General features: G+C 39.7%; 2 protein-coding genes across 4 annotated transcripts in view; one reads left to right on the top strand and one right to left on the bottom strand.

Annotated features, from left to right (window-relative positions):
- Positions 1 to 7,479, top strand: part of fam114a1 (family with sequence similarity 114 member A1) — an 11,894-nt gene extending 4,415 nt beyond the window's left edge. For 2 of the 3 annotated variants that reach the window (XM_027134955.2, XM_027134957.2), the window contains 9 exons: positions 1,038 to 1,172; positions 1,252 to 1,404; positions 1,964 to 2,147; positions 2,562 to 2,647; positions 4,317 to 4,511; positions 4,763 to 4,902; positions 5,076 to 5,148; positions 5,236 to 5,289; positions 6,100 to 7,479. In XM_027134955.2, the coding sequence (XP_026990756.2) occupies positions 1,038 to 1,172; positions 1,252 to 1,404; positions 1,964 to 2,147; positions 2,562 to 2,647; positions 4,317 to 4,511; positions 4,763 to 4,902; positions 5,076 to 5,148; positions 5,236 to 5,289; positions 6,100 to 6,225 (1,146 nt within the window). In that variant the 3' untranslated portion in view covers positions 6,226 to 7,479. The remainder of the gene's footprint in view (positions 1 to 1,037; positions 1,173 to 1,251; positions 1,405 to 1,963; positions 2,148 to 2,561; positions 2,648 to 4,316; positions 4,512 to 4,762; positions 4,903 to 5,075; positions 5,149 to 5,235; positions 5,290 to 6,099) is intronic. The other variant, XM_027134956.2, reaches the window with a different exon arrangement.
- Positions 7,480 to 8,064: 585 nt separating this feature from the next.
- On the bottom strand, positions 8,065 to 21,278 carry si:dkey-192k22.2. Its single transcript, XM_027134962.2, has 12 exons — positions 20,963 to 21,278; positions 19,043 to 19,267; positions 18,620 to 18,934; positions 15,938 to 16,051; positions 15,762 to 15,827; positions 15,105 to 15,149; positions 14,623 to 14,667; positions 13,117 to 13,197; positions 12,901 to 12,933; positions 12,734 to 12,805; positions 8,978 to 9,037; positions 8,065 to 8,892 (listed from the first exon to the last, which is right to left on the bottom strand). The coding sequence occupies exons 1-12, from the start codon at positions 21,045 to 21,047 to the stop codon at positions 8,846 to 8,848; spliced, it is 1,188 nt and encodes a 395-aa protein (XP_026990763.2). The 5' UTR covers positions 21,048 to 21,278; the 3' UTR covers positions 8,065 to 8,845.
- Positions 21,279 to 23,256: the final 1,978 nt, after the last annotated feature.

Below are 23,256 nucleotides of genomic sequence, written 5' to 3'. Positions count from 1 at the left end.
CACACATACATACGTAACCCAGGCAACTAATGGGAAGAAATGTGTCTTTATCATAGCTGAAGGGAAGAACAATACGATTGCAGATAAACAAACAAGCAAAAATGACACACAAGTATAATCATGCAAAGGACGCCATATATTAGTTCTGTGAAACAAAGCAAAACCAACATTACAGATTGGAGTTTCCCAAGTCAATAACTCCTGAGCTAAACACTGTTATTACATAAAACGCGGTTGTAGCTGCCTCTCTATATTACTATGATAGAAAAGAGGTGTTATTTGTGTAGTAACAGCCTTTAGCTCAGGAGTTATTCGGACGAGTTATTCGGACCAAGGAGCTGGTGGTAGATTTCAGGAGACAGAGCAGAGAACACAGACCCATCACCATCGACAAGACACCTGTGGAGCGTGTGAGCAGCTTTAAGTTTAGAGACTCGGGAAACTCCAATCTGTGAATTTGCGGCCAACTTCCCACTCCTTCAATTCTCTCCAGCGCTGGAAAGCTGATCCTATATTAACACGTCCTAATTCTTGCCTTATCGTAATACTTTATCCGCTTTCTTTCTTTGTTTTTATCCTCCATGTCAATGTTAAAACCGCTTTCTGCTAATGTCACACATGCGCACTGAACACTCTCTCCACACATATTTACAAGACACGCCCCTTTCTGCTCATTGGCCACACTTTAGTTTTGATTTTTGTTTTGTTTGTCGTTCCGACTCAATTTCTGAAGCATTTCTCAAAAATCGTAGACCCCACCTTTAAGCCTGACCCTAAACCCAAACACCAAACTCACACAGCGCTATACAAAACAAGACACATTAATCGTACATATCCACCTAGCCACATATTCCAGACGTCACCTAGCTTTGCCTAGATATCAGATGCTGGATCAGGTCTCACTCGACACCATGGACCTTTTTTCTTCTGTAAGTGAAAGGTAACAGTTTTAGACTTGAATAGTTTTGATAAAAGCAGTATGGCAGGAAGCAATATTTAGCCACGAGTGATCACTTCTCAGGGTTTCTGTCTCTCAGGGGAAGTCTGTGCTGACCGGAGGACTTGATGCGCTGGAGTTTATCGGCAGGAAGACGATGACAGTGCTGGCGGAAAGCGACCCGGGCTTTAAGAAAACTAAAATCCTGATGCAGAGGACCGTCTCCCTCTCGCAGGTAAGGGTACTGGGAGGGTGGGGGGAGACATATGTAATTGTAATCAACGTGTTGATTAATATGTATGTGTATTTTGTAGATGCTGAAGGAAGCTAAAGAGAAGGCACGCGAGAGACTGAGCAACCAGATGGTGTGTGAACCCACAGCTCATTACGGCATCCTGTTTGATGATTATCAGGGTCTGTCTCACCTGGAAGCTCTGGAGATCCTGAGCAACGAGAGCGAGGGGAGGGTGAGCGTTTTTTACACACACACACACACACACACACACACACACACACACACACACACACACACACACACACACACACACACACACACACACACACACACACACACACACACACACATACCTATTTAACACCTACATCAGATTTATGCTAAAGAGTGAAATTGAAATATCAGCTAAATAAGACTAGTGAGCTCATGGTACTTGTTACTAGCACAAAGTAGTCAGCTGGCTAATATCGCTAGATTAAAGGAATAAATCTACCCAAATTATGTGTGAAATATTGCTCATGTTCTAGTGTTCATTTTCCTGAGAGGTTGATGCTGAGCAAAAAACGTCTTACTAGCTTAAGCTATGGTTAAGCTAAGAAGCTAACATTGCGGTAGCTAAGCTAAAGGAGCTTTTATCTGTGCCTTAGCTAGCTAGCTTTCGCATCCTCTAAACACAGCAAAAACATCTGAAAGGTTGTTGTGTTTTCTTTTCCTTGTTTCTGTTCTTTCTCTTTCAGACTTTTTTGCCTTTAAAGTTAAGGTGCCATCACTCCGTTTAAATTTCCCCTCAGGTTCAGGAGGCTCTTTCCTCCCTTGACGGCGAGACGTTGGAGCTTTTGAAGAAGGAGCTGATCGAGATTAAGGAGATCTTTGAGGCAAGAGAGGAAGAGGAAGAGGAAGAAGAGGAGAAGATGGAGGCGGGTTCAGGGGGAAACGGTGAACTTTATTCCCAAATTCGCTCTTTCAGCCCGCTCTGTGAGTCCTGAGCTCCGATCGAACAGATCCAGATTCACGTCTGAGACGTAAATTCAATCACGAATCAAAACTGATGAGAAGATTGTGATCGACAAAATCTGTTAGATGAAAAAACCCTTTTATATTGCTTTAATTCTGCAAGCTCATTCGTATGCTAGCTAGTTAGGGAGTCCATGTGTAAAAATTAAACAAGAATTAAAGTTTAAAGTGAATTCCAGCTGGATTCCAGCAGGTACAAAATCATTGTGATGATGAAGTGATGATGAAATGATGATGATGAAGATATGATTTTTAAAATTTCTCTTATAATCTTGCACATCCTGTTCCCATTTCTGATCTTATTTAACTAGATATCCAGATGATCGCTTAATCAGATCTTACATATTCTTTGATGTGTGTGTGTGTGTGTGTTAGCTGCAAATGGGGAGGAGTTTGTCAGTGTTCTCACAGAGCTGCTCTTTGAACTCCATGTTGCTGCTACGCCGGACAAACTGAACAAGGTACACACTCATACTACACTATTTACAGACGCCAAGTTTATATTCATAACATAGACTCTTCTCTCTCTCACACACACACACACACGCACACACACACACACACACACACACACACACACACACACACACACACACACACACACACACACACACACACGCAAACACACAGTTTATGATACATTGTTCACACTGCTCTCTCCCACCTGGAAAATAAGAACAACTATATGAGAATGCTGTTTGTGGACTACAGCTCAGCATTGAACACAATAGTGCCTGCCATACTTGTTGCGAAGCTCCAGACTCTGGGACTAAACAGATCTCTGTGCAACTGGATTCTGGACTTCCTGACAGGCAGAAGTCAGGTGGTGAGAATGGGCAGCAATACTTCATCCCTGCTGATCCTCAACACCGGTTCTCCTCAGGGCTGTGTCCTCAGCCCACTCCTGTATTCCCTGTATACACACGACTGTACAGCCACACACAGCTCCAACGTCATCGTCAAATTCGCTGATGATACAACGGTGATAGGCCTGATCACCGACAACGATGAGACAGCTTACAGAGAAGAGGTGAGCACCCTGACTAAATGGTGTCAGAAGAACCACCTCTCACTAAACATTGACAAGACCAAGGAGCTGGTGGTAGATTTCAGGAGACAGAGCAGAGAACACAGACCCATCACCATCGACAAGACACCTGTGGAGCGTGTGAGCAGCTTTAAGTTTCTGGGTGTTAACATCAGTGAGGATCTCACCTGGTCCACACACACTGACGCAGTGCTGAAGAAGGCATACCAACGGCTATTCTTCCTGAGACGGCTGAGGAAGTTTGGAATGAGCCCCAGCATCCTCAGAATATTTGACACCTGCACTATAGAAAGCATCCTGATGGGCTGCATCACCGCCTGGTTTGGAAACAGCACCGCTGGCAACCATAAAGCTCTGAAAAGGGTCGTGCGAACTGCCAGCCACATTGTTGGAGGTGAGCTTCCCTCCCTCCAGGACATCTACAACAGGCGGTATATAAGAAAAGCTCGGAGGATCACTAATGACTCCAGCCACCCGTCCCACAGACTGCTCTCTCTGCTCCCCTCAGGAAGACGTCTCCGGAGCATCAGATCCCGCACTAGTCGACGGAGGGATAGCTTTTTCCCTCAGGCCATGAGACTAATCAACAGCCATAACTAACACAGCATACAGCATACTTCCACATTATGGTATGCTACACGCTGCACTCAAACGTCAACAGTTCAACACTGGACTACACACACACACACACACACACTGCATTCGTACTGCATCAATACACACTGGACTATACACACACTGCATTTAATTTAAAATAACAATCTATCTGACAATAAGCTATCAGTACCACAGGACATTTCTGTATCTGTACGGTCCATTGCACCTTACATGTTACATATATATTACATGTATATAATACTTATATATATTATTTATATTTATACTTATACATACATATACTTATACATACAAACACATTAACCTATTTGTAAATTTTGTATTTATGTTTCTTAACTACTGTATGTGAATGGTTCTGCAATTTCTGGAGCTCGCTCCCAAGAATTTCACTCACCATGGCACATGTGCTGTGGTGATGTGACAATAAAGGTGACTTGACTTGACTTGACAGTTTATTTTCGCAGGCCCGAATGAAGGCTTATGACTGGATAAGAGAGACTGAGAAACCGAGCCCCGTTACCAAGGACGAATCAGAGGAAGTGAAGGCAGAGAACTCTGATTCGCCTCCCGCAGGAAAGGAGGATGGAGCCGAAAAACAAGAAGAGGTGACGGGAGAACAGGGGAAACACATGGAGCAAAGCAAGATGGACAATGTTGAGGTGTGTGCATGTGTGTTTTCAGTCTTTATAGTAATAGACATAACTGCAGTTCAACTGTTATTCTAGTAGGAGTTCATTTGTTTCACGAATGTTCCAGTAAAAACATTAAATATAACTAAACTCTCTCTCTTCTGTCTCTCCTTCCATCCGACCTTCTGTCTGTCTCTCTGTCTCTCTGTCTGTCTCCTATCATCTCTCTCTCTCTCTCTCTCTCTCTCTCTCTCTCTCTCTCTCTCGCTCTCTCTTTACAGAGTGTGTATCAGTGGTCTATAAGCAGTCTTGCGGAGGTAACAGCTCGGAGTATAGAGCAGCTCCATAAAGTGGCTGAACTCATCCTGCACGGACAAGACGTGGAGAAACCAGCCAGCCAGCAGGCTAAGATACTTTCCAGGTGTGTGTGTCTCTGTGTGTGTCTCTGTGTGTGTCTCTGTGTGTGTCTCTGTGTGTGTGTGTGTGTGTGTGTTTTATTTCTTAACATTGTGTGTTAGTCGGAACTCAGTAACATTTTCTAAACTTTATTGATCGAATTGAATGCTTTGTGAACTTTGAGCTCTTGCTTGTCAGGCTGACCTGTGCTATGTGTAAGGAGGTCGGCTGTCTGGCTCGCAGATTTACAGATACACTTGTGGCTGTAGGGGTGAGTGTGACACACACACACACACACACACACACACACACACACTTCATTGGTCATTTTTAATCTCTCTGTCTATATTTCTTTCAGAGTCAGAGGAAAGCAGAAGAACTGAATCCTCTGGTGAACAGCGTGACGCTTGAGGTAATGTTGATGATTACGCTGAAATTCCCAGTGGGTAACTCTAGGGGGCAGCACTGTATTAAAGTTTTTAACATGAGTCTAAGCCTCTTATTAATTCCATGAGTTGCAATCCAGGGTTTATTATAGAGACATTTATAAAGTGCTATAAATTGATCAAAGCATTTTACAGTCTCATTCCACATCTTACTTTTATTTTCTAACAATGGTTTCATTCAGTGACCCTGTGAGCTATTTGATTAAAAATGACCTCAATATATTTCATCTTGTATCTAAATAACTGAAGCGTTTATAGTTTACTCGTTTAGATTTGTAATGTTTTTAGGCATCACAATTAGATCTGTTTCAACAGTTTAACAGTTGTACATCCTAATCTTGTCTTAACGGTGCTGTTAGTAAATATCACACAAGCTGTAATTCCTGCAGAAATTGTATTGTCTTAAATACTTACCTGACTGCTTTGTTCAATTCTTTCTACTGTTTATTATTTTTCCAGCCCAGAAATTGATCCTTAAAATGCATTTCAAAAGGCTAGAGCTGATGAGTTCATGTCAGTAGGCTAGTGTCAATATTTTTACACTTCTCAAGAATACACACCGCTCCTTTAAAGCTCGCCTACATGCAGTAGCTAGGTTTGATTCAGAAAAGAAAAAATATTGCATCACTGTTGAGGCATTGGATTCAGACTACTGTGGCTAAAGATATTGTTGATACTGTTGCTGAAAGCTAATATCTTATATATAATATAATATAATGATACTGGAGACTCCTTTCATAAATGACAATTAACCTTGAGCATGTGTGTGTGTTTAGGGCTCGAATAGCACCACCTACATCCACAACGCATTCCAGCTTCTGCTGCCAGTTCTGCAGATCTCCCACCTCCAGACCAACAGAGCCCCAGCTAGAACCGAACCAGAACCAGCTCTGACAGACTGACCTGCTTACCCCATGTGTGTGTAGGTGTGTGTGTGAGTGTGTGTTGTCTACACAAACAAACATGCAATGTTCAGCAAGCCTGTGTTTGTATCACTTTTTCTTCCAGTGAACTCATCTTCATACTGCTTAGGATGATGCTTAGGATCAAATCAATAAGAAAAAACCTTCTAAAGGGTCAAGATACTAGTAACAGGATCTTGTCCCATGAGGTTCGTCACCATACAGAGGAACAAATGCAAATGTTTTTAATAAAATGAGACAGTCACATGGTAGTTGGTTTGAAGGGGGCACTTAGTAGTTAGTTGATGGTTCAAATCCTTTCTCTGCCCCATGTGTGCATGTGGAGTTTGCATGTTCTACATGTCCTCAGCGTTCTCTGGTTTCCTCCCTCAGTCCAAACACGTATTGTACATTGATTGGTATCTCTAAATTATCCATGTTGTGTGAATGTGTGTGTGTGTGTATATATGTGTGCAATTGCGCCCTGCAGTGTGATGCCACCCCTTCTGCAGTTTGTGCCTCGAGTCCCCCGAGACTCCTGCTGCAAAACACAGGCTTACGTTACTTAACGCACTCATTCTTGTACACTGTTGTTGCTATAGTAACAGCTCATACAGGGGACGCTCTTCATAACCGATGACTAATAAGAAAATGTCTTTTTTGAAAAAAAAAATACATTTTTTGAAAGCTTTAACATTTCTGGAAGGTGTCTCCAGTGTCACGGCTTCGTTTTAGCCGGAGGTAACGATGGAGCATTCAGTTTTCCTCTACAGAGAGAATGTTACAGTATGCAGATCTTTGTAAGTTTGAGTGAAAGAAAGCCGGATATACCTCTAAAGACCAGCCGTTTAGAAATAAAAATATGACTGAATTTATTTAATTACCAAAGATCTGTAATTCTTAAACATTTCCATGGCATCTCCATACCGAGGCTCACTTTAGCTTGTAATGTTTTAAAACTAACCAGCAAAGCAACGTTGTACATATTTTTGACTTGTACTGATTTCCATTCATGACCAAATATTTAATTTTGATCTGTGCCATTTACCTGTGAGTAAATTATATTACAGCGCTCTGTACCTCAGATAACGATTTATTTTTCAGAACATCTTATCTGCTAAAAATACTATTTAGACATTGTGCACTATTATACAGATGAAATTCTATATTCAATTCTATAAAAAATTGCTGTTGCCTTACTGACAATGATTCACATAGTCAATATTAATAAAAACAAAACGACCAGCCATTAAACAGGAGTCCTGTTTTCTTTCATTTTTTAAATGTACTCACTGTTCACTTTACTAGGAACACCTGTAAACGAGGGTCTTAAATTCAGCCTCTTCTCACACAATTGATTTTATTTTATTTTGCATCATTCTGTGTAAACTTTAGAGACTGACATTGTGTGTAAATAGCAGATCAGCAGTTTCTTAAATACTCAAACCAGCCCTTCTGTTACCAACCTACATGCCAAGGTTAAATGAACAAAGATCACGGTTTTTTCCTCATTCTGATGTTTGATGTGAACGTTATCTGAAGCTCTTGACCTGCATCTGCATGATTTGATGCTGCTGTCACACGATTGGCTGCTTTTATAACTGCATGAACGTACAGTTGTTCCTAATAAAGTTGACATTGAGTGTGTACAATACAATGGCATGAATTAAGTTACTTCTCCAGACTGAACAAGTGGAAATAATTTGTATAAAAGATGAAACATGAATGTTGTTTTGTAGCATAAAAATGGCATTTTTATTAAAGAAAATATAAATAAATAACAATATTTTAACCCAAATAATATGGAAAAATTATATTATAATTAAATATATTACACCATTTAAAAATAAATGTGTTTATTCAATTCAATCTATTTTATTTATAAATTTAACAAACAATGGTCGTTTGACTGAAAAGAATGATTCCATTAATCATTCCAGCAGTCATTGTTTTGCTAGTTAAAGAGCCAGATGCTAAGCACTCAGCACAGTAGCTCATTAGCAAACCAATTAGCTAACATTTTGCTAGTTAGCAACTCTTTTGCTGTCATTAACTCATTAACAGGATGCGTTTTCATCTGGTGAGGTGAGTTTATTACTGTTTAGGTTCTCTTTAACCAAACTTCTGTTTTTAGATGATTTGTAGCTCGATGTGTTGTAGCTTTAGCTAGCATTGTGTTCAGTGTTAATCTATTCTTGTAGTTTGTTTGTCAGGGATGATGTACACCAGTTAGCCACTAGCTAATATCCCTGTACATTCCCTGGGCAGATAAACAAAGACAAACAAATATATTTCTAACACAATATGCACATTAAACTTTAATTACTTGGATGTAATTCTTATTTGCGATATTATTTTTCTCAGGTGTTGTTTTTAACGAGTCTGTAGAAGTGAAGACAGCGATGTTTTTGTTGTTTTTCTTGTCTCACTGATTATTTGGTGCTGTTCAGGAGTAATAAAATATATATATATATTTCAAATTATAGAGTTGCACTGACCTAAAAACAAAAACATCATCACCTAATGAGTTCTCTGTGGCTAAGCCATGATGGGACATTAATGCAGCTGTGCTAGAAAAAATAGCACCACGATTAAAATGCTGAACATTAATTTCTCCTGACTAATGGCAGCTTTCCAAGGAAGGATGGCTACGATGATGTAGGAAAGCTAGAAAGGAAGTAATAGTGGGTCATTAATTAATATTCCTGCTATTTTAAAATGAAATCTGAAGTAATTCGCTCAGGTGACTCACTGAAGTTCTCCGAGTGTGTGTTTTCTGGTGTAAGGGGGACATCCAGACACACCGTACTCTCTGCAAGACAAAACACACTCACATGTCTTGCTTTAAAATATATATAAAAGTCAGTGATTGGTTCTGAGTTCTACATGTTTTAAGAATATTTTAGATATCTTGAGCAGTTAATTAAATAATTAAGTACATAAATCTATAAAACTACTTATATGTACTCAAATGTACGTTTACATTCATCTATCCAGTCTGATTTGTTCCACAGGTGACAAATTAAAGGAAAATGATCCTATACCAAGTTTCACAGAAACTCCATACCATGCTTAGACATGTTTATTCTGTTATTTTTCCTTTAATTTTTCCCCAGTATGTATAATATTTTTACTTAGGCCATCCTTAAAAATATTCTTGTTTGCCGTAATCCGACCGACCCTGTCAATTTAGGACCGACTCAAATTCTTTTTTCTTTTTGCTTTAAATCCGACTGACTTGTAAAGACCGAGCTTTTTTTTACTCTTCAAACAACTAATACAAAAGCAATAAAATAATATTAATTATATTTTAATAAGTATTGTAAATATATAAATTGACCTACATACAAACAAACAAAGGCTATGTTCTTTCTTTCAAATAAAAACCTGTGACGTCATCTTTGTTTACACTATTGGTTACCGGATGTCACACTATGGCCTGTGCGTTCGCTTCGTCTCATACTCTCATTCTATGGAATAAAAACACTGTCAATAATAATCGTACGTAATTCAAAGCATTTGTGTGTAAATTATAATTTTGCGGAGTTGGATCCCAAAATTTACGGCCACGACAGTTTACAGATACGAGATTTTGTGTGTTTGTTCAAATACAACTCCAAAATGTACGACTATGACAGTTTACAGACACAACGCTTGTTTTCACAACACCTCTTTTTCACACACGAAAACGGTCTGCGAAACAACTGTCAAAAAATACGTCATCACGTTCACAGGCATTACTATCCGAGGGAAGATGAATCGATTCCACGAAATGCGCATGTGCCCCGCCCTCTTTTAAACCACTGGCGCCGAAATGGCGGATCAGCAGCCAAGCGCTCACTCATTGTCTCGGGTTTTTTCCTTCCAAATTCGGACATGTTTAAGGGTTAGTTATCACTAATAACAGAGAGGAGTAATATTACAGATATAGGTTAACTATAGTAAGTAAGATTAGCTCTCAGAGTAAGGTTACATTAGGTGCTTAAAGAATACAGCTGTTTAGGAGGTCATCACTGCAGTCTGTAGCGTGATGAGATAGGCCTACATAAAAGACACACACACACACACACACACACCTAGCCATTTCCTGCTGCACTGACTGCCCATTTGACTTGGACCTTCTTACTTGTGCTGACTGTCCACTGATATTGGACTGGTTCGCTATTTTCTGTTGTCCAACACTTAAGGTGTTGGTCAACATCGACACCAGAATCAGGGCTGAGTGCAAAATGTCACCTAATGGAACCTGATAAACAATAAAATATGACTTTAACACTTAAGCAGTGAACACATATTGTATGACCTGTGTATTCCAGTGCATATACACAGCTGTTAGTAAGTTAACACTTAAAATTGCTAATTCTTTTATGTAGGCCTATCTCATCACGCTACAGACTGCAGTGATGACCTCCTAAACAGCTGAATTCTTTAAGCACCTAATGTAACCTTACTCTGAGAGCTAATCTTACTTACTATAGTTAACCTATCTCTGTATTATTACTCCTCTCTGATATTAGTGATAACTAACCCTTAAACGTGTCCGAATTTGGAAGGAAAAAACCAACTTACCTGAGACGATGAGCAGTGTTGTAATGTAACGGAGTAAAAGCACTTCGTTACTGTACTTAAGTAGAAATGTCATGTATCTGTACTTTACTTAGCTATTTATATTTATGTCAACTTTCACTTTTACTCCACTACATTTCCTAGATAAAATGTATACTTTTACTCCGTTATATTTCCACTAAGCATCTTCGTTACTACAAAATAGAATCAGAAGAAATGTGTGTGACTGCAATAAGAGAGGTTTGGTGAATCACTACTCCTAGATTGCATTGCACGCTGTACGGAGAAGCACAGGTACGCGCAGTGTGCACGCGCAGTCAGAGCTGAAGGCGTTAATGTATAACGTTAATCGGAAAGCTGCAAATACAGCAACCAAAAGCAGTGAAATTTCACTATTCTTATTACCAGAGTTGTAGCACAAACAAAATATTAATGCAAACAATCCATACAATACTAAATAAAAATAACATTTATTGATCTGGTCTTTGTGAATATTTGTTTATTAATGACTGCATTGGACACACTGTTTGTAGAGAATGCACACACACATGAACTGATTTGATTCAAGACTGGCATCATTACATCATGCATAAAATTTTGGTGTCCACTTTTGCCATTTAATAATACCATAACTTTTGGCTTACTATGTAGTCATATAATATATAATATAAAACTCTTCTTGTTTTAAATTCTCACTGAGGGCTAAAACTCCTAAAGATGAAACCCTAGAACCGTCCCTGATCTTATACCTACCGAAAATCACTGAAATTTTACTTTTACTTCAAATACTTAAGTACATTGAATATCAGAAAATGACTTTTGATACTTAAGTACAGTAAATATCAGATACTTTAAGACTTTTACTTGAGTAGTATTTTAAAAGGTGACTTTCACTTCTACCAAAGTCTTTGTCTAGTATGATACTTGTACTTTTACTCAAGTATTGCTTTCTAATACTTTATACAACACTGACGATGAGTGAGCAGTTGGCTGCTGATCCGCCATTTCACCAGTGGTTTAAAAGAGGGCGGGGCACATGCGCATTTCGTGGAATCGATTCATTTTCCCTCAGATAGTAATGCCTGTGAACGTGATGTTTTTGACAGTTATTTCACAGACCTTTTTCGTGTGTGAAAAAGAGGTGTGAAAACAAGCGTTGTGTGTGTAAACTGTCATAGTCGTACATTTTGGAGTTGTATTTGAACAAACACACAAAATCTCGTATCTGTAAACTGTCGTGGCCGTAAATTTTGGGATCCAACTCCGCAAAATTAAAATTTACACACAAATGCTTTGAATTACGTACGATTATTATTGACAGTGTTTTTATACCATATCATTCACTGTCAGAGTCAACGGTTCGTGCTTGGTAATGATGGCTGCGGCTGCAGTAAACAAAATATTCGCGGTTGCCGTTCAAAGTCATACGGGTTAGGGCACCATAATACATCTAAAAATTTCATTAAAACAGCTCGACACCGCTTTAACTTGGCACGAAGTTCTGGAAAGACTGTGCCCAGCATCAAAATAAGGTTTGCAATAATGCGCCCGAAGGCACAGGTTGAAGACAAAGTCACTGACGACACGATATGCTAATTTGTTTAAAGTCATACGTACGTAATCACCATCACCAAAATTGTACTTTTTTTTTACATTGAAACTTGAAAAAAAATATATAGACCTATATACCTACCGACCTTTTTTTTTTTTTACTGTTACTGCAAACCAAAATATTTTTAAGGATGGCCTTATTATAATTTTTTTTAAATCATATTTTATTCTAATCGTATTTTATTCACATCCAAATAAATGTATTGTTCTGTAAATTTGCTTGCTTGAATATAAAGGAACGATTGGGATTGAAATCTGTGACCAATCTTAAAAGAACCATTTACCAGATTTTATGTATTTTTGTTATTTGTATTTAAAAAGCATTACTAACCTTCTTCTGTTCTTACGCCACTGGACCTTGATTCTTCCTCATGTCCATCCTCATTTTCTCCCAGTGAAACATCTGAGATATAGAACACATGCAATAACAACAAATGGAGAAAATTTAGAAAGGAAAGTACCGGAAATAGGGAATGATGTATTTGTATTTGTTCGTACCTGTCATAGATAGCTCAGGAATTGGAGACAGGCCTGGTTAAATAGGTGAATAGATGAAACAGAAATTTAGAAGAAATACATTCAAGTTTTCTAGTAAGTTGGTAAATAAAGTATTTTTCAACAAACATAAAATGCTGACTCATAAACATACAAACTGCTACAAGTTTTAAAGTGTTGTTGATTAACAGCTCACACAACCTTTTCCACAGCTCTCACCTCTCTTGTACAATTCTCGAGAGATGTAAAGAAACCCTTTTGTGGAGGCCAAAGACGATCTTGTCTGATGAGTTACATGACCTGTAAGTAAGAATACTTTAGTCTGGTTTTAACCAAAGCTCTGTGAACAGTGAACTCTTGACTAACCCAGATCAAGGCCCCGACTAACCCAGACCAAGGCCCCGACTAACCCAGACCAAGGCCCCGACTAACCCAGACCAAGGCCCCGACTAACCCAGACCAAGGCCCCGACTAACCCAGACCAAGGCCCCGACTATCCCAGACCAAGGCCCTGTCTAACCCAGACCAAGGCCCCGACTGACCCAGACCAAGGCCACAACTAACCCAGACCAAGGCCCCGACTAACCCAGACCAGGCCCCGACTAACCCAGACCAAGGCCCGACTAACCCTGACCAAGGCCCCGTCTAACCCATACCAAGGCCCGACTAACCCAGACTAAGGCCCCGACTGACCCAGACCAAGGCCCCGACTGACCCAGACCAAGGCCCCCGAGTGACCCAGACCAAGGCCCCGACTAACCCAGACCAAGGCCCCGACTAACCCAGACCAAGGCCAAGACTAACCTAGACCAAGGCCCCGACTATCCCAGACCAAGGCCCTGTCTAACCCAGACCAAGGCCCCGACTGACCCAGACCAAGGCCACAACTAACCCAGACCAAGGCCCCGACTAACCCAGACCAGGCCCCGACTAACCCAGACCAAGGCCCGACTAACCCTGACCAAGGCCCCGTCTGACCCAGACCAAGGCCCCGACTGACCCAGACCAAGGCCCCCGAGTGACCCAGACCAAGGCCCCGACTAACCCAGACCAAGGCCCCGACTAACCCAGACCAAGGCCCCGACTAACCCAGACCAAGGCCAAGACTAACCTAGACCAAGGCCCCGACTAACCTTGACCAAGGCCCTGTCTAACCCAGACCAAGGCCCCGACTAACCCAGACCAAGGCCCCGACTAACCCAGGGTTAGACGGGGCCTTGGTCTGGGATAGTCGGGGCCTTGGTCTGGGTTAGTTCGACTAAACCAGACCAAGGTGCTTACAAACCCAGACCAAGGTCCTGAATAATGAGACCTACATCAAGACTTTGACTAATAAAGTCCAAGGTCCTGAATAATGAGACCTACGTCAAGACTTTGACTAATAAAGACCAAGGCTCTGAGTAATGAAACCAGGTCTCTGTGGTTAAGACCCAGATTAAGATTTTACATTTTGAAGCCATGATTAAGATTTAAAATTTTTAATTTTAATTGATTTAAAGTATTAAAACCACTTCTAGACTAGGTATAGGGATAAATTTGTTCTGATAATTTGTTTTTAATAGAAAGTTGATTAAGAAGTCATTAATGGCTAAGATCTATAGATCCCAAATATCAAAGGAAAGAGTCTAAAAAATGTTCAAAACTTCAAAGCCAGGATGAATTAGTCCCAGTGAGAGTTTATAAAGGGTAAGAGATTACATCAGAAAACTAATGCCTTTTTCTTACCTCTTGAGTAATCTGATGGTGTCTTCTCCAGGAATAGTTCTATATCTGCACGTAGATGTGAGACGGAGACATTTTAAAGGCTGTCAGTTTTGATAGAAACACAATGTTCATGCTCACTGTCCCAAGAAAACCTTTGTTCTCTAGAACTCATCTTATCGAGAAGATTGAAACTTGTGTGTATTCCTTTGAAGTGATCATGAAAGTTCTGTGTATTTATTCATTTATAAGTCTTTTCATTTATCTCTGAGAGCCGTAAATGTCCAGAGGGGACAGAAGAAAGGATCGGCCTTCTTTGTTTTTTGTCTAAAAAATGTCCATAAAGCAGCTCCTGGTCAAACATATTTTCTGGGAATGTTTCTATATGGTGTGTGTTACAGTTTTCCCTTAAAGTAAGAGTGTTTTTTGAAAAGCAACTGTTTCTTAAATCACTGGTCACTCAACAAAACATATTCCTCCAGACACAAACCCAAATACACACTTACCTTCTACGCTCAACACTGATACATCATCAGGCAAATCACCCAAAGCTAAATAAGAACAAAATGAGAGAAGCATAGTGCTGTTGTTGAACATGGTACACTCAGAAACAAAGGGATCACATTGTACCTTTCCTTGTCTCTGGGGTACCATCAAAGGTACCACTAACATGTATACTTTTATAGTGCATTTCTGACCCAGTAATGTGAATATAATATAATACAAATGTTTAACAATATTTATAGTACATCTCAGGCATCTTTGGGCATTAAGGCAGGATACACCCTGGACAAAGTGCCAACCCATCGCAGGGCACACACAAACACTCTCATTCACTCACACACTACGGACAATTTTTCCAGAGATGCCAATCAACCTATCATGCATGTCTTTGGACTGGGGGAGGAAACTGGAGTACCTGGAGGAAACCCCCGAGGCACGGGGAGAACATGCAAACTCCACACACACAAGGCGGGGGCAGATGTGCTAACTACTAAGCCACCATGCCCCCCATAATTTCACCTTAAAGACTAAAATGTGGATTTACACGTACAAACAATTTACAGACCTTGACGGTACCAGTCCAGCAATAATTATGGGTACTGATCCCAGATCTGCTCAAATGGTTCACCAATGTGCATGGAAGTAAAGAAATCACTCACATTTAACCCTGCGTTTGGAAAAGGTCTTCTGCTGTTTGGCAGGAGGTCGAACAGGTTTATCTTTTTCTGGAAATGTAGAGAGGTTAGATGGGGTTCGTATCCTCTCACAGCAACAAGCCGAGTGACGGAACTAGTAGACTCATGTTTAGTTTCATGTTTTGGGTTAATAGACTTACTTTTGAAGCAGTATCGGTGCTTAAAGAAATGATCCCTGACTCCCAGGAGGATCAATACGACCACCATCAGCATCAGAGAAAACCATACAATGGTACTGACACTCCAATGCTTCACTGGGAACACGGAGGTAAAAGATCAAGAGCAGCCTTACCAAAAAATCTCATACAAATCTCATACATGTGATCATCGTTAAAGGTGTAAAGGTGTGCCTTAACCCCTTGTGCCCTGACATTGCATATTCCACTTAAAAAAAAATAAATAAATAAAAAAAGTCACAAGTGAAAACATGAAAATGTAAAAATCGTGTGGAAATTTCATGTGAACATAAAAGAAAAATAAGATAAGTGAATAATTTAGAAAATTACTTTTAAGAAGAAAAATAAATGAATAATTTAGAAAATTGCTTGAAAATTAACACACAAAGTTCCATGAACGTGTGACAATAAACGAATCATGTGTGGAAAACTACATAGGAAGATAAAAAGATGTACTAGATACATTTAAATCCGAAAATAAGTTTTATTTAATAATAAATAAATAAATAATTGTAATAAATAAAATCCTATTTTAAAATCTAACATTTAAAGCTAACACATGCCCAAAATGTTATAATATGAATAATGTATAATGATCGAATCACTGAAAAAAAAAGATGGAAGTCAACATAAAAATAAAAAACTAAAAAATCTGTGAATCATGTAACCTTTTGTAAGAGAATATGTAGTATATGATACAGAAAACTGTCCTCCACGTTCATTCTGCGTGCAATCCGAATGAACCCTCATTGCTTTCACGCTCTTCTCTTATTTTTCCATACCCACGCTAACTTTCTCTCCCCGAAATGACTCGGCTTTGCAGCAGGCCGACTCTCAGCAGATTTGAGGACGTATCGAGGCAATAAATTTATCAGCAGCAGAGGTGAAATATGGAGTGCTGCTGTCATTGTCCGTGCCAGAATCGATAGACAGGATGAAATATGGCCTTGGCTAACCTTTAGACTCAAGGAGTGATGAGGATAGGGATGGAGGGAGTGAGAGAAGACAGAAAGAAGTAAATTGATATTGAATATGTGGGCGGTTGTCTTGAGGGAGTCTAGATACTGGAATTTTCTCAAACTCAGCATGAAGTCAATGGAGCCATGATTCAGTGCTGAAAAAATGGGCAAAAAGAAAGGCCAACGGTCAGATTGTACAAGCCATCTAGCTTCTCTCTCTTTCTCACTCTGTCTCAGTGTATATTTAAAGGGAGTAACATCCATTCACCTTGATTGCAGATTCCAGGAACACTGGGTACAAGGTTGGAATAAACACAGGGTGGGGCATCCATCCGTTTCAGGGCACCAAACAAACCCTCAAATGATTTGATGTGCCCAAGCCATCTATTGGTCTTCTGTTCTTTTGCAAGTGAAAGGAAAGCCACATTTGGGAAAACTTCACGGCTCCTGAGTGAGACAACTGCGAATCATTCACACTGTCCATGACTTGGACTCGTGTGGGAATAACTTGCACTTGCCGGTAGCCATATTCTTTAAAAGAGTCCAGCTCCAGCTTCCCTGCAGTCTAAAAAATGCAGGTTTTGTTGTCCTGAAGTGAGTGGACAAAAACTCAGATAAGCTAGGATATCTATAAATATAGAACAGGGCTCAGAGCCCACAGTGATTTATCAAGGGAATCAAGTGAAGCTTTAACTATAATAGCGAGTTTAGTGATTAACAAGTAATGACGTAGCAAATGTTGGCATGTCATGCTGCCTCACGGCTACTGCGAGAATACAGTAGGTTAGTTGTGCAATACCAGAAAAAACAAACAGAACTTAAGACCAGCAGCATCAACAGGGACGTACAGTACACATCTACTGTACACATCTACTGTAAACCTCCCAGTGACCGTGACCCTGTTTGAATGATGATGCTATAATGATAATTCCATATAAACCAATAAACCACTCGTTCTAGATTGACAAACACATTTAAAAACAGGTGATGTATGGTACATAAATATAAACAAGTTTTAGGTTTAAATCCAGAGATCCATTAAATGGACAATGTTTGGGTTACGATCTCAACATACTTCACGTGAAGATGAAGTCTATTAAAAATCTAACAAGCTTGCCTGATGTCCATGGTTTTCATTCATTCATTCATTCATTCATTCATTCATTTTCTTCCGCTTATCCGAACTTCTCGGGTCACGGGGAGCCTGTGCCTATCTCAGCCGTCATCGTGCATCAAGGCAGGATACACCATGGACGGAGTGCCAACCCATCGCATTGCACACACACGCTCTCATTCACTCACGCAATTATACACTACGGACAATTTTCCAGAGATGCCAATCAACCTACCATGCATGTCTTTGGACCGGGGGAGGAAACTGGAATACCCGGAGGAAACCCACGGGACGGGGAGAAAATGCAAACTCCACACACACAAGGTGGAGGCGGGAATCGAACCCCCAACCCTGGATGTGTGAGGCAAACGTGCTAACCACTAAGCCACCGTGCCCCCCCATCCATGGTTTTGTTATTCGTAATTTACATGTCCTCCAGTACTGCAGGTGGTGCTGCTAAAGCTGTAACACGAGTCATATTGTTTGTGGAACGTAGATGATCGTCATCTGTGCATAAGGTATGCTGAAGCTTTTAAAGATCTAGAGTATGAGAAAGCATGTCTTGAATTTTACCTGTTGTGGAAAACATCCTCTGGATGTCCTTGAAGTGAGCAATGCAATGGGTTTTGTTTGGTGGATGCGTGTGTGTTTCATTTTTTTCATCATAAGGTCCAGCTGAGAAGATGCCTGGTGCTGATGAGCTGGATTGTGGCGTCTCCTCTCGGTTTTGCCGTCTGCTCTTGTTCCGGACGCAACAGCCAAATAGAACAGTGTTGTGTTGTGTTTCAACGTAAAGTCCGCTGAGGTTAAAATGTCCGTTTACAGTCACGTTCTGCAGAAGAGGAGGAGCTGTGATCTGTAGTGTAACAATCACCTCCATAGACTTTTCTGGAAAAAAGCAAATCCACACACAATCTGCATCAACTGATCACATCTTTATTCTCCAGGTATTGCCCTGTTAAACTGATATACCCCATATTTATCACTTCAACTCACCTGAGACTGAGGTGTTGTCATGGAGACTCTGCAGGTCAGCACGAGTCTCACACACAAACCACTGCTTTACTTCTTCGTCCTGATTGGTTGCGTTTTGTGCCTCACATTGGGGCCGAGTGATGCCTGCATTGTCATATATCTCATAAGTTTGTCCATCATATTGGTCACGCCCACTGTTATGGTCACAAGGGTCAAAAGGTGCACAAAGAAACTGGATCTGTAACACTTTGAGAGAGAGAGTGAAAGAGAGACAGAGAGACAGTGAGAGAGATAGAGAGAGAGCGAGAGAGAGAGAGAGAGTTACTAGTTTTTCTTTTAGTCTGCACCATAATGCTAGTTTGAATGTTAGCTAGTTTGAATGTTAGCTAGTTTACTAAATGCTAGTTTAAGGATTAACCTCTTTACTGTAATGCTAGTTTGAGGGTTAGTTATTTAGTTTGCAAGGGTTAATAATAGACCAATATTAACATTGTTATAGCTTGATGTGTAAAATCTCTGCATTTGTTTTTTCTTTTTTGAATAAAGAAATAATGATGAATATAATGAATAATATCAGATTTTGATGGAATATAAATTATAATGATATATTAAATAATATATCGTAAAGCTAAAAACAAACAAACAAACAAGCAATCATTTGTCTTCTTAAACTGACAAGCAGATGTTTTTTGTTCATCTTATGTCCCGGGTCTACATTTTTATCTGCAGCAGCTCAGCTATCAAGATGCTGTCCTTGTCTCAGGAAGGCTGTGAATTTAAATCCCACAACTGCCAGAGGGCCACTTTTGGGTTTGGATTGGATTCTGGCTCACTTGTAAAAGTCACCTTGGATAAAAGGCTCTGGCCAAATGAATAAATGGAACTTTGCTGTTGCCTACTTTTAAAATCCCCACAAGCAATTTATATTGAGCTGTGTCAGGACAGACGCCAAGGCACTTTCTTCTGAGTACAAAGACTAAAATTTAGACTGAAAGCTTCACATTTGTTACGTTATGTAACTTACATCCTGTTTAAGATTTCTTCTTTATATAATCAATATATTCTACAGGATGTAATGGGATGTTTATTGTAATGTCATTTCAGACAGGATATACTGCGTGACTCGTTTTATCGATCAAACTAATCCTGTCCAAACAGGGCTTTAATACGTATTTAATAATACCATTTACTTACAAGCTGTGTTAAAAAGCTAAAGTGAATAAAATGACAAATGACATCATGCGTTTGTTCGTTATTCATTTAGACAGCACAGATGCATAGAGATCGAATGATAAAGTCTTCGATAAAAAAAAAAAAAAAAACACAGAAGCCGAGTCAGGATGGGAGAACATTGCACTCACACAAACAATACCTGAATCAAATCAGGATGGATGCGTCGTTTCAAAATTCGTGTCAGACGTGTTTTGTAATCCTGGGCAAAAGACCTGCACGAAGCGAGTTACGTTTTTACGGTGTTGAGAAATGGGATGTGACCTTTTTAAAAGGAGAACATTGTGTGTAACAACAAGACTCTGAGAGTAAGATTTGCATTACAAAATGCATTCCAGAGAAGATCTAAAGGAATAAAACGTCTTCCTGTAATGGAAATGTTCATTACCTAATGATTTTCCAGTTCTGTACGATTACGTCTGATGAGTTTTCTCTTATTCCTTTAAGTAATCATTATACTCTGTAATTGTTGTTATGGTCACATCCAAGAAAGTGCTACAGCATGTGGTTCCTGTTGTGTTTCACTAAAACATTTCAATGTACTGTTGCCTATAAATATGTATTTCCTTTAGTAAGTAAATCATTTTAATATATTGTTATAGCTAATAAAATGACAGTTTTGGGAAGAAAAAAGAAAACTACAGTCAAAGGATTATTTTAACACACACACACACAAACACACACACACATACACACGCACACATATCTCACCTTCTGATGGTAGGAACTCTGGTAGGCACACAATGAAAGCGAGGAAGACGAGTACGGTGAGTTTGGCGATAGTAGCGTTCGACATGGACACAACGTGGTGATGGACAGCTCAACCCAACACACATACGCACACACACGTATGGAACGTGGATCGTTAAATGTTCTTCATGTGTTCTTCCTCTTGCCCTCGCAGACACGTGTCGAACACAAGTAGAACAAACAATACAACCGTCTTCCCATTCTACTTCCTGTCTTTCTCCGGGTTACAGCAGAGGGGTGTGTGTAAGACAGAGAGAAAGATGCAGACAGCGACGGAAAGTGTTGCATCAGTCTTATGAACTGACAAAGAAACACACGAGAAGATGCTGCCATTGCTGTGTTCATTGTTTTAGTGTTAGAGTGTTAAACGGTTCAGTGTGACGTTGCAGGTCTTGACTTCATGTTTATGTAACATGCTTTAGTGATGAGAGGAAATAAATAGGAAATTGAGGCCCAGCACATGGTACAGTATGTGGTCTTGTAGTACCTCACACTCTTACACACACACACACACACACACACACACACACACACACACACACACACACACACACACACACACACACACACACACACACACACACTCACACTCAAACAATGAAAGAAAGTTTGAAGTTGTTTGAAATCTGCTAGTAAACGTACCACCCATAGTACTTTCCTGTGCTATAGGCCTTCTTCCTTCCTTTCTTTTTCCTTTTATCTACCGATCTAATCTTATTTACTAGCACATCCCACTGTACCTACCCAACCTACCCGACACTAACTACCCATCCCACCTACCTACCCATCAATCCCTAGTTTTCCCATCCCATCTACCATATCCACCAAACTCTAACATAACCGTCCCACCCACATGCTCATCAAACACTAAACTACCTAACCCTCTATACCAATCCACCCTACCTAACCAATCATCCCTAACCTACCCACCCCACCATACCAACCCCCTCTACCTACTCATCCCACCATAAAGCAGAACAGTTTGCAATCCTGCTATGGCAGGGGTACAGATGAACACCTCAACAGCTTTGTTCTGGCTGAACCTGTGTTCATAAACACAAAGCATTGTTAAGGTGTAATGTCAATAAAACTATTAAGATGATATCAAATCATTAAATAGCATGAATATAGAGCTTTATATTTTATGTCTATCATGGGATATGCTTTAAATATTATTCTTCGGTAGAGAGCTGTAATTTATTTCTGCTATAAAAGGCTGTGTTTCAAATGCATGTTCAGTTCAGACCAGTTGTTCAAGACTAAAATTTAGACTGAAAGCGTCACATTTTTTACGTTATTGTCCTGTTTACGATTTCTTCTTTATATAATCAATATATTCTACAGTATGTAATTGGATGTTTATTGAAATGTCATTTCAGACAGGATATACTGCGTGACTCATTTTATCGATCAAACTAATCCTGTCCAAACAGGGCTTTAATACATATTTAATAATACCATTTACTTACAAGCTGTGTTAAAAAGCTAAAGTGAATAAAATGTTCGTTATTCATTTAGACAGCACAGATGCATAACGATCAAATGATAAAGTCGTCAATGAAAAAAAACAAAAAACACTGATGCCGAGTCAGGATGGGAGAACATCTGATACATGAATCAAATCAGAACGGATGCATCATTTCGCAATTCGTGTCAGACGTGTTTTGTAATCCTGGGCAAAAGACCTGCACGAAGTGAGTTGCGTTTTTACGGATGTGTTGAGAAATGGGATGTGACCTTTTTAAAAGGAGAACATTGTGTGTAACAACAAGACACTGAGAATAAGATTTGCATGACAAAATGCATTCCAGAGAAGATCTAAAGGAATAAAATGTCTTCCTGTAATGGAAATGTTCACTACCTAATGATTTTCAAGTTATGTACGATTACGTCTGATGAGTTTTCTCTTATTCCTTTAAGTGATCATTATACTCTGTAATTGTTGTTATGGTCACATCCAAGAAAGTGCTACAGCATGTGGTTCATGCTTTAAATATTATTCTTTGGTAGAGAGCTGTATATTTATTTCTGCTATAAAAGGCTGTGTTTTAAATGCATGTTCAGTTCAGACCGGTTGTAGTGGCACTAAAACAGTAACTCCACATCTCAGATATAGGATAGATTCTTATACCACTTTTATAGGTGGTATAGGTTTTTATTAAGCCAGGGTAGAGTTCTGTGAGCTAGAACTGTAACTATAAACATACACTATAAAAGTCTTTTGTTTGAGTTGCAGACAGTTTCTTTCAGCCTAA

The sequence above is a fragment of the Tachysurus fulvidraco genome, chromosome 7, assembly GCF_022655615.1.
Source record: "Tachysurus fulvidraco isolate hzauxx_2018 chromosome 7, HZAU_PFXX_2.0, whole genome shotgun sequence".
Taxonomy (NCBI): domain Eukaryota; kingdom Metazoa; phylum Chordata; class Actinopteri; order Siluriformes; family Bagridae; genus Tachysurus; species Tachysurus fulvidraco.
Note: the sequence above shows the minus strand (reverse complement) of the source record. Positions and strands in the feature narration are given on the sequence as shown.